General features: G+C 66.1%; 1 protein-coding gene across 1 annotated transcript; it reads left to right on the plus strand.

Moving 5' to 3' along the window:
* The first annotated feature begins 4,070 nt into the window (after window positions 1-4,070).
* LOC116491131 (prominin-1-A-like) lies at window positions 4,071-10,816 on the plus strand. Its single transcript, XM_032190869.1, has 24 exons — window positions 4,071-4,200; window positions 4,913-4,974; window positions 5,083-5,288; window positions 5,677-5,797; window positions 5,916-5,979; window positions 6,160-6,249; window positions 6,333-6,523; window positions 6,618-6,692; window positions 6,776-6,839; window positions 6,950-7,109; window positions 7,207-7,359; window positions 7,548-7,671; window positions 7,783-7,874; window positions 7,998-8,082; window positions 8,176-8,319; window positions 8,525-8,596; window positions 8,746-8,835; window positions 8,940-8,993; window positions 9,076-9,156; window positions 9,342-9,410; window positions 9,504-9,593; window positions 9,667-9,779; window positions 10,237-10,254; window positions 10,574-10,816. The coding sequence occupies exons 1-24, from the start codon at window positions 4,071-4,073 to the stop codon at window positions 10,623-10,625; spliced, it is 2,400 nt and encodes a 799-aa protein (XP_032046760.1). The 3' UTR covers window positions 10,626-10,816.
* Window positions 10,817-11,314: the final 498 nt, after the last annotated feature.

Consider the following 11,314-nt stretch of genomic DNA (forward strand, 5'->3'; position numbering starts at 1 on the left):
AAAAAGAAAAAAAGAAAAAAAAAAGATGGGAAAAGCCCCCCCCACCCCCCCTCTCCCCTCGCCGGTGCCCCTGCCCTGAGTGCTCTCACCCTGTCCTGACTTTTGTACAGGCTTCTTCTCTTGGGAGTCTCGTTTTATATCCAGTTCGGAGAGCTTCAAACCAAGGAGAGACTTTGCAGACTTCCTTTCTAAATCCCTCCAGGGGGTGGGGGGCAGCCCCCCCCCCGCCTCCCTCCTCAATGTAAATCTTGTGTGCTGTTGTCCCCGCTGCCCCCCCCCCCCCCCCCGCCCTCGGGTTCGTGTACCTCGTGCTTGTACATTTCCGCGCTGTAGACAGTGTGTACGATACTGTTCTTTCAATGTGTTATCACTAGAGCAGGTGCCTCCATCGATGTTAGGGGAAACAACGAGAATAATAATAATTTTTTGGGTTTTTATTTTTTTTTTTTTGGTTTAAAAAAAAAAAAAAAAAAGAAAAAAAGGAAAAAAAAAAATATTTCCTTCCAAGGCTTCTTCCACGGAGAAGACAGGAGGTGCCTGGAGGAGGGGGGGGGGGATGTTTGTGCTCACCAGCTCCCCCAGACAGCCTCTGTGGTGCATTTTTGGGGGAGCTGGGGCCCTGGGATACCCCCCCGAGGGGGGGTTGCAGCGTGTGCTGCCCCAGGGGGGGGCTCTGGGGCTGTGCCGGGCAGGGCTGGCTGCTGGGTGCACGTGCGTGTGCGAGAGCGTGTGCGTGTGTTAGGGAGCCTGGGGCACGCGGAGCAGCCCTGTGATTTGGAGAAATTGTGGGGTCTGCACCCCCCTCCCTCCCGCAGCCCCCCCCCAGCCGGTGTCCCCCGCTGCCCCGTGGGGCTGGGGGCTGGATGGTGCCGTGGGGACCCCCCCCCGTGAGCACGGGGGGCTGTGGGTGCAGCAGGGGGGCCGCCCGCACTCTGCGTCTCTCCCACCCGTGGCTGAGACGCTGGGGGGTGGCCAAACTGGGGGGGACACCCCCGTGACACCCCCCCTGCTGCTGTCCCCGGGGTGGGGCTGGGAGATGGTGCCTGAGCCCCGCGCTCAGCCCTGGCCTGCTCCCGGCCCCAAAAACCCCAGGGAGACGCCTTGGGGTGGCTCCTGCGCCCTGGGGGCCCCCCCCAGCATGGGGACCCCACGGTGGGGGCCTGGCACGGCGGGGGGGGGCTGTGCTTTGCAGTTAAGGTACGATTGTCACCGCTGCCGCGTTGCTGGGGCTCCCGTGAGGTGGTGACGTGCCCCTCGCTGTCCCCCTTCACCCCCCCGGGCACACACTGTAATGCCTTTTTGTTTCTTTTTTTTTTTTTTTCTCTTTTTTCTTTTTTTTTTTTTTTTTTTTTCCCCTTCTCCTCCATAGTTTGTGCCATTTATGAGTCATGTATGGTACCAATAAAACGACTTTTCGGTTTGAGGCTGTCCCGAGCGCTTATTTCCCAGCCAGGACTGGGGGCGTTTCACACCCAGTGACCCCCCCCCAGGGCAGGGAGCCTGCGGCTGTGGGTAACGCTGCAGGGCATTCACAGGAGGAAAATCGGGGAAAAAATGGGGTTCCTGAAACAGGGGTGTGCTGGAGGGTGGAGATGGGGTTGTGCCCGCTTCCTCATAGCAGAGGGGACAGGGACAGGGATTGGGGTGACAGGAGCGATGAGGGATGTCACCTCATCCTTCCCCTAGGGCTGGCCGGGGTGGCTGTAGGGTGCCCTCGGTCAACCCCACTAATCCTGGGTGGCAGCAGCCCCGTTCCTCTCCTGCTCCCAGCACCGGTGGGCTCTGCAGGACCCCCTGGGGGGGGACACCAGGAGCGGGGTGACACCACGGCACAGCGGGGGCAGGCCTGGCAGCAACCAGCCACCGCCAGTCCCAGCTGCTCCCCATGCTCCCAGGGTGCCCGGCCGCATGCTGCCCACGCACAGCTCATTTGGGGTGCGCTCAGAGCCTTCCCCCCCCGTGCCCAAGGAGCTGGCAGAGGGCCCGGCCGCTCCTCACCTCCCGGATTGCGAGGAGCTGGGGGGGACCGGCTGGACCAGGCGTCCCCAGGGCTGCACCAGGAAGGAGCTCGGGGACGTCCCCTGTGCCCGCCGGGAGGGTGCAGGGCATCAGCAGGCAGAAAAATGCCGAGCTTCGTGCCCCGGGGGAAAGCACCCAGAAACAACCACCCCAAAACCCCGAGGGATGGGCGGGGAGGGCTGCGGGTGAACCCATAACCTCCCTTCCCGCATCAGCTCCAGCGCTGCAAGAACTGCACTGAAGTTTCATATTTATAGGTGTGTTTGTTTTTTTTTTTTTTTTAATTTTCCCTTTTTCTCTGGGGTATTTGCATCCTCCGGTGCCCGTGCCGAGCCAGAGCATCCCGCGGGGCACCCGGCAGCAGCGAGGCCAGGAGAGCCCCGAGGCCAGGCTGCCCCCCACCCAGTGCCACCCTCGCCCAAGGTCGCCCAGAGCCGTGACGCCCGCGTGTGCCGGGGACAGTTCAGCAGTAACCTGGGAGGTGGCAGCCAGCGAGCCAGCAGCGCCGGGGAGCCGAGGACGTGAGGGGACAGCTTGGGGACAGCTCGGCCTCGTGTCCCCACTGGTGTCTGCCCTAAAGCCAGAGGCACGCGGTGGCTCCTTGGGGACTGGGCGGTGATGGGGACAGCGCAGTGGGAGCTGTGGCAGGGGGGATCCCGGGGGGCAGAGAGGCTCACAGGGGGGGCAGAGAGCTGGTACCGGCTGTGCGTGGGGCTGGGCAGCAGCGGGGGGCTCTGGGGGGCGGTTTTGGGGCGCTGGGGTGGGCAGGGCGGCGGCTGCGGGGGGCTCCCTGCGGCGCGCCGGGGTGGGCGCAGGGGGCTTCGCCCAGCCCCGGGCGAGGAGCCGGGACGGAAGGGGCGGCCCCGGGCCGGCTGGGCTGGGCAGGGCCGTGCCGGGCCGCCCCCCCGCCGTGCAGAGCCGTGCCGGGCCGTGCCGTGCCAGGGAGCCCCGGCTACCGCCGCCGGGACCAGCCCCGGGGCTCTGCGCCCTGCGCCCACCGGGTGCGTCCCCTGCGCTCCCGGCACCGGGACCCCCCCTCCCCGGCTTCCCTCCGCCTTCCCCAGCCCCGGGGGTCTTCAGGGCAGCGGGAGGGGCGCGGGGACACCCCCCAGGACATCCCCCCGTGCCCAGGGGCAGGGGACAGGCAGCGGGAGAGGGGCCAAGGGGCGGTGGCAGCCGCTGCGGGTGGGCTTGCTGGCCGGCCGGGGAGGGGTGGAGGGAGCTGGGCAGGGGGCTGGGGGAATTTCGGTGGAAAAATCTCTCCTGCTGGTCCCTGGGGCTTCCCAGCTTTGGAGGGGTCGGGGTGCACGTGAAAAAGGTTGGGTTTGTTCCATGCCCTGCTTGGGAAGCGCTTCTAAAACGCTGCAGCCAGGTCGTGCCCAAACGGTGGACCCCAAACCAAAGGGTGCTGGGGTGGAGAAGCCAGGGGGCTGCCTCGGACCCCCATGACCCACCTGCCTCTGGGAAGTGCTGAGCTTCTGGGCTGGGATGAGGGAAAGCAGGGGGTGGGAGAGAAGAGAGGAGAGGAGAGGTGAGGTGAGGGGCTTCTCTTCTCCCCCGTGCCCACTGGGAACCCCCTCGGGAGGCTCAGTGCAGACCCTGGCCCCGGTTCACAGAGGCAGCTGGTGGTGGCCGGGTGCCAGGAGGTGGCCGGGGCAGGGTGGGGCGATGCCGGCATCGCCGCCTCGGCTGGCAAACAGCTTTTCAGTAATCACAGCTGAAACTTAAACAAACCATAAAGCCCGGGCGCTGGCTCTGCGTAGCTGGGCCCTGCGGTAGGTGCAGGAAGGTGCCGGAGGAAGGGGTAAGTGCTTTGTCCCCAGTCCATCCCCCCCAGCCCCTCCGGTCCCTCATGGGCATCTCCCACCTGGCATCTCCCCCTCGCTGCCCCTGACCTCCCCATTTCTTCCACCTCGCTTGGCTCCCAGGCATTGTGGCTGATTTTTCTCCCCGCATTTCCTGCTCGGAGGCAGGGCAGGACGGGCAGCCCCACGCCCTGCCACCGCCGACGGTCCTACTCTGTGCCCAGGTGCCCTTCTGGAGCCACCACGATGGAGCTGGGGAACGTCCCGCAGCCCCAGTACGGCCCCGGCCTCGAGGCACCGGGGAGCAGCACTCCTGGCCTGGTCAGCATGGTGCACGGCTTCCTGCGGCTGGTGCAGCCCCACGGCCTGCCCATCGGTGGGTGCACGGGGGAGCAGCCTGGGGAGGTTTGGGTGGGATAATGGGGGAAATTTCTACGCTGAAAGGGTTGTACGGCGCTGGAACAGGCTGCCCAGGGAAGCGGTTGGGTCACCATCCCTGGGGGTGTTCAAGAAACGTGGAGGTTCAGGACTTGGTTACGTGGTTTAGCGGTGGACTTTAGTACCGGGCTAAGGACTGGACCGGATATCTCAGAGCTCCTTTCCGATCTGTGTGATCCCATGATTTGATGAAGTGGCAGGGTGCAATTACACCACGCGGCGTGACATCAGTGATAGGGCCTTTTGTCAAGGGCACGGCGAGCCCCGGGATGAAGGGAAGCAGCACCGCGGGGGGACTTTGTCCCCGTCTGTGCAGATTTCCCAGTCCCCAGCCCCGATGCCAGCCTGTTCCTCATGTGCGGGGCCGGGCTGCAGGCGGGCACCCAGCCAGGGCAGCTGAGGGATTTGTCAGAGCATCCTCCCCAAAACAGCCACTGGGGACACCTCCCGAAAACGGAGAGTTTGGGGACGGGCAATGCCAAAAGGGCTGTGAAAAATTATGGCTGGGGGGACAGCTGGAAGGGAGCAACGTGCACGGGGCTGGGGGTGATGCTTGATTCTGGGAACCCCTTTTTAGGGTGCAGGGACCCACTTGGAGAGCCCCCAGCCCCAGAGGCAGCTCACAGCCCTCTCTGCTCCTTGTCTCCCAGAGCTGATCACAGATTTGGCGCAGCCCCAGAGCGAGAAGGGGTCCGAGGAGTACGTGCAGGAGGTGAGCGGGCGGCTGGCGAGACCCATCGCGCCCCGCGGGGTCTGGGCGTGAGGCTGGTGAGGGCAGGGGGTGCCGGCTTCGTGCTGCCTCTCCCCCTTCCTCTCCCAGCTGCTGCTCTACGAGCTGGGCTTCCTGGTGTGCGCGGCCATCGGGCTCCTCTTCATCGTCCTGGTGCCGCTGGTGGGATGCTGCTTCTGCTGCTGCCGCTGCTGCGGGCTCTGCGGGGGCCGCATGTACCAGAAGCAGGGCCGGCGGACGGGGTGCCGGCGCCGGGCGCTCTACGGCTCCGTGCTGCTGCTCTCTGCCCTCCTGCTGTGAGTGCGCCGGCCGCGGGAGGGTTGGGAAGGCGGTGGCGGTGTTGGCCGGGGGGCGGCCGGGCCAGGAAGCTGCCATTGTTTGCAGGAGCGGCTCCCGGCACGGCAGGACAAAGAAAGAGAGGAAGCGGAGGCCGTGGGGAGCTGGTCCTGCGGGGCCGAGCTCTTTTTTCCACACGTTCCCTTCCCAAGAGCCTCGCCACGGGGCTCCCGTGCCTCGGTTTCCCCGTAGCAGAAGGGGCCGGGGCTGGGGCACGTCCCTCTGGGTCTGGTTTTTTGCTGGTTGTGAGCGAGGCGCCCGCAGGGATGCTCAGCAGCACCCGGATTTGGAGAGGGGGACACGAGGACGGTGCCCCCCACCTCCTGACCCCCCACCTTTCCCTTGCAGGGCCGGCGATGTGTGCGCCTTCATCAGCAACACCCGGCTCTCCCAGGCCGTGAGCGGCACCTTCCCCAACATCAACACCACGGTGGACAACATCGGCACCTACCTGGCCTCCATCCCCCAGGCATGCCCAAAGAGACCCCCCCCCCGACTCCGGGAAGGGTCGCAGTAGGGCTGGAGGTGGGGAAGGGTCCCCAGGGAGCCCCCCAGCCCACGCTGACACCCCGTCTCTCCCCCTGCAGCAGGTGAATTTTGTCATCGACCGCAGCGACGTGCCGCTGGACCGCACCAACAGCAGCCTGCAGAGTGAGTGCGTGTGCCGGGGGCGCTGGGGCAGCCTCCTGCACCCACAGCCGGGATTTTGGGGAGGTTTGGGGGGATTTGAGATGCTGTGGGGGACGCTGCAGTGCTCGGGCTCCGGCACGGTGAAGCCGTGTCCTGCTGCTGCTGCTGGGGGGCCCTGCACTGAGCCCCCCATCCCTGCAGACATCGGGCCCGTGCTGGGCGGCACGATCATCTCGGGCATCAGGAGCAGCGTGGACGGGGCGCTGGGATCCCTGCAGAGCCTTTTGGGAGGTAACACCCCATGGGCTGAGGGCTGGGGATTTGGGGCAGGGCAGGGTGAGGACGGGCGGGCTGAGCCCTCGCTGCCTCCCCAGCGATGGAGACGCTGGCGGCCGCTTTTGGCACCATCATCGGCACCCAGGGGCGCCTGGAGGAGCTGCAGGGCACCTACAGCCCGCGGCTGGGCAACCTGCGGGAGAGCCTCAGGCAGACCCTGCAGCGCTGCGGGAAGCCCTGCGCCAGCGTCTCGCTGGACGGCGTCACCTTCACGGCCAACTACAGCACGGTGAGGACGGGACGGGGGTCCCGGTGTCTGTCCCCCACCCCCCCCCCATAGCCCGTGAGCCCGCGGCCCCGTCACCGCAAGCTCTTCCCCGCAGATCCCCAGCGTGGAGCAGCAGCTGGAGGCGCTGGGGGAGGTGTTGGGCTCCAGCCTCGCGGGTGATTTGGAGAAGGTGAGGGGTGCTGAAACGGGGATGGGGACGGGCTCCTGGGCTGGGATTGGGGACACGGTCAGCACGCTGCCCCCTCCTCGCAGGTGAACAGCACGCTGGAGAAGACCCCCGATGAGGTGCAGAACCAGACCCGGGACGTGGTGACAAGTAAGCAGGGCCACCGTGCTCATGTCCTCCTTGCCCACCCTCTCCTTGGTGAGCAGCACGGGGCAGCAGCAGCTCCCGTCCCCACCCCGTCCCCATCCCGTCCCCTGCAGAGACCCAGGACCAGCTGGGCCTCATCCGGGAGGAGATCAGGAGCTTGCAGCAGCAGCTGCCGCTGCTGGACGCGGAGGAGAGCATCGGGGACGTGATCAGCAACGCCACCTCGGTGCTGGACGACTTCCAGCAGCCGCTCACCGACTTGGACAGGATCAGGTGGGCGAGGGGCTGTGCTGGCCCTGCATCCCCCTGCGGCCTCATCCACCCGCTTGGCACGGCGGGTCCTGAGCCCTGCCCGTCCCCGTGCCCCCAGGTGGAACGTGTGCGCCTTCCTGTGCTGCCTGGTGCTGCTGGTGGTCCTCTGCAACCTGCTGGGGCTGCTGCTGGGACCCCTGGGGCTGAAGGAGAGCGCCCTGCCCACGCAGCGCAGCTGCCTCTCCAACACCGGCGGGGACTTCTTCATGGCGTGAGGCTCCCAGGATGGGGAGAAATTTGGGGTGGCGGGACGGGGTGGGTCGTCCTGGGGCTGCTCCAGCTCCCACACTTTAAATTATTGAACGTCCTGCCCCGTGGGGACCCATTTGGTGTGAGTGCCAGGGAAAGGGGCTCGCCTGCGTGGTTCCCCGGGTGCCGACGGGGTCTCTGTGCCTGCAGAGGCGTCGGCTTCAGCTTCATCTTCTCCTGGCTGCTGATGCTGGTGGTGCTGCTCACCTTCCTGCTGGGGGGGAACACCTACATGCTCGTCTGCGAGTCCTGGCGCAGCCAGCAGCTCTTCCAGGTGGGATGCCCCCACCCGGCCACCTCCGCTGCTCCCTTTGGGATGCTCTCCCTTGGTGTCCCGCCCTGCACCGTGCCTACTGTCCCCTGTCCCCGTCTCTTCTGCCCTCAGCTCGTGGATACCCCCGGACTCATACCTGGCTTCAACTTGTCGGAGGCGCTGGGCGACCAGAGCGGCACCTTGAACTTCTCACAGATATACAGGTGGGATTAGCCCTGCCTCCGGGCACCCCTGGCTGCAGGGGGGCACCAGGGAAGGAGCGAGGTGCCCACCTGGGGGGCTTGGCACTTTCCTGCCCCATTCTCAGCCCCGTGTCCCTCCTGCAGGCAGTGCCAGGAGGACACTGCCCTGTGGCAGACGCTGCACCTGGACCAAAGGGTGTCCCTGGACGAGCTTTTGAACATCAGCCAGGTGGGTGCTGGCGGGGGGAGAGCGGTGCCGTGCCGTGCCCCCCACTTGGGGGACACGCTGTCACGTCCCTCACGGCTCCCCTCGCCCCGGCAGTACACGGAAGAGATCTCTGCAGCCTTCGAGGAGGTGAACATCACCCTGAGCCCCATCTCCCTGCTCTCCGAGAGCCAGGGGGACCTGCTGCTGAACGCCAGCCGGGCCGCGCAGCCCCCCAACTTCACCCGCACCCTGGAGCAGGTGGGTGGGCTGTGGGGGCAGCCTGGTGTCGGGTCGGGGGGTCCGGGTGCACGTTGTGGGGCCGCCGTTCCCTCTGCTTTGCTGCTGGGGGAGACCCACCTCCGGGGGGAGGTCCAGGCTCCGTTCTGCCCCACGGGGATGGGGAGCACGGGGGTGAAGCCCCTCTGTCAGCCCCATCTCGTGGCTCTGTCTCTGCCTTTTCCAGCTGGATCAGACTTTGACCCTGGTAAGCCTCCAGGATCTGGCCACGGAGCTGGAGCAGCTGGTGGACAAAGCGGTGAGAGGTGGCAGCACCCTGTCCCCAAACGGCCACCCTGTCCCCAAAGCTGCGGGGGTGTCCCCTGGGTGCCTCCAGAGCAAGGGGGACTCCCCCTGTCCCCCTGCATCGCTGTGGTGGGGGGCACTGCTGATTGCTCCCCCTTTTAGGGTGCGGATGTGAAACAAGACCTGCAGGCTGGCGCTGCCAAGCTGAGGGAGCTGGACAGGGAGCTGCAGGCGAGCTTCTCGGGGCCACTGGTGAGCGCTGCTGGGGTGGGGAAAGTGCTGGGGGTGCCGGCTGGGGGGGTTGGGGCTGAGCCACGGGGTGCACGTCTCTGAGCCTCCCTCTCCATCCTGCCCAGCAAAGCCTGAAGGAGAGCATCTACCTGGCGCAGAACCGGGCTGCCCAGCTCGAGGTGAGCCACGTGGAGGGGGGTTCTGCGTACACCCTGCTCCGCGGCACCCTAAAAAGCCCCCTGAGAGCACCTTCTGCCCCAGACACAGACGAAAACTGCGCTGAACGAAGCCAACAAGACCCAGGAGTTCCTGGGGAGGGAGATGGTGAACATCATCAAGAACGTGAGCTCGCCCTGCCCTGCTGGGGGGCTGCCCGGGTGGGGATGTGGGCAGGGGTCTGGGGGGGCTCGCAGCCCCGTTGCTGCTGGATGGAGGCGGCCTGAAAGCCCTGGTGCTGGCACGGAGGGGACACGGGGCACGGAGCGGGCTGGGGGTGAGGCATCTCCACTCTCTGCCTGCCCCCCCAGGAGACGTGGGCCTTCCTGGAGGGGATACTGGATTTCTTCAACACCTACATCGCCTGGGCCAAGAGCAGCGTGAGTGAGCGGGGTGGAGGGGAGCGGGGACGGGCTGCAGGCTTCTGGGGGGCCCTGACGTGTCCTGTGTCCCCCCCCCTTCCGTGTCCCCAGCTGAGGAGAGACGTGGCACGGTGCAAACCCATAGCGCAGACCCTGGATAACGTGGAGGCCATCACCTGCGACTACCTCCTGGACTCCCTGGTGAGCGGGGCGACCCGGCTGTGGGGTGGAAGATGCTGTCCCTATTGCTGACGGCTCCCTTCCCGGCCCACAGAACGCCTTCTGGTTCAGCCTGGGCTGGTGCACCGTCTTCCTGCTGCCCAGCATCGTCCTGGCCGTCAGGCTCGCCAAGTTTTATCGCCGCATGCACTTCGCCGACGTCTACAGGTGAGGAGCTGCCCCGCGACAGTGCCGAGCACGGGGGTCCCCATCAGGTCCCAATTGTGCAGCGCTGGCTGCAGCCCCCAGCCCGTTTTGGGCTCCACCACCGGACCCGATCCCTTTTTTCACCATGGTTTGTGCTGGGGACCCGCAGCGGGGAGGAAGGCGGCGTGGTGCGTGGCTGGCGTTGTCACCACGAGGGTGCACTGCGGGGCTGCTGCCGCCCCGGGGCTGCCTGAGCTCCTTGGGGTCCCGTTTTCCCAGCACAGCCCAGGGGGGCTGTCAGGAGCCCCCTGAGCTGTGTCCACATGGGGTGGCTGGGGTGGAGGGCACCGACACCCCCTGCGGCCCCCGTGTCTCCCCTGCGTGCCCCCGGCCCCATAGCATGATGCGGGGCTGGGGGACTGTCCCGGGGGCACCTCCTGCCCTGCTGATGCTGTCCCCTTTTTTTCCTTCTGCCCAGGAACGAAGCTGTGGAGATGTAAGTAGCAATGCCATGCATCCTGCTGCATGGGGGGGACGGGGGAAAAAAAGGGAGGGACAAGGAGAGGAAGAAAAAAAGTGCAAGCCAAGGAGGGTGCGGGCACCAGGGAAGGACTGCCCGGGTGGGACCTGTGCGGTGCGGAGAGTTTTGGGGTTCCCCTGTCACCTTTGGGGTTGCTGTTGGGTCCCAGCCTCCCCCAAGCCTGCAGGGGGGGATCTCAGCACCCTCTTCTTTGCGGGGCTGGGCCATGGGGTTGGGATGACTTTTTTTTCTCCCCTGGGTGGCTGGGCTGACACAGGTGCCCTTGGTTTTGCAGAGGACCCGCGTACAACCTGTACAGAATCCCCCGGCCAGCCACCAGGCACTAGCCCCCGGCACCACGGCACGCAGGACACGGCACGCGGCCGCCCCTTCCCCACGGGTGCTGGAGAACGGGCTCGGACCCCCGCTTCTGGACTCTCCCCCCGCCCCATTTCCCAAAGCGCAACGATGCTCTGCAGCCGGGTGACGTGTGAAAGGGGGGGGCTGCCCCTCGTGCTGCCCCCGCTGGGACTTTGAGACCCCCCGAATTGCCAGGTGGTGGCAGGGAGGAGGGGGAGGCAGCTGAGCATCTCCCACGGGGCTTGTCCCAGCTGTGTCCCGGTGCCGTGCCGTGCCCTGTGGGCACAGGGCAGCACCCGTGCTGCTGCAGGGGGAGCAGGCAATGTGAGTTATTTATTTTTGGGGGGAGCCCGGCTCTTCCCAATCCCGTGATTTTTTGGTGTGGAACAATAAATGAGGTGATTGTGTGCAGGAGGCATGGAGCAGCATGCGTGCTTCTGGCCGGGATGGAAGGGTTTTGGGGTGGGTTGGTGTCCCACTGCTGGCGTGAGCTGGGGTTGTGGCCGTGCTCCTGGTGTCACGGTGCTTTCCCCTGGAGAGGGGACTCGGTGGAGGTGCCATGCGCTGCCCCACTGATGCCCACCCACCAAGGGGCATTGGCCACCAGATTTGGTCTGTCCCCGTGGTGGGGACAAGCGCAGGCGTGCTGGCGTGCTGCTCCTTGTCTCGAGCCCTG

The sequence above is a fragment of the Aythya fuligula genome, chromosome 7, assembly GCF_009819795.1.
Source record: "Aythya fuligula isolate bAytFul2 chromosome 7, bAytFul2.pri, whole genome shotgun sequence".
Lineage (NCBI taxonomy): Eukaryota > Metazoa > Chordata > Aves > Anseriformes > Anatidae > Aythya > Aythya fuligula.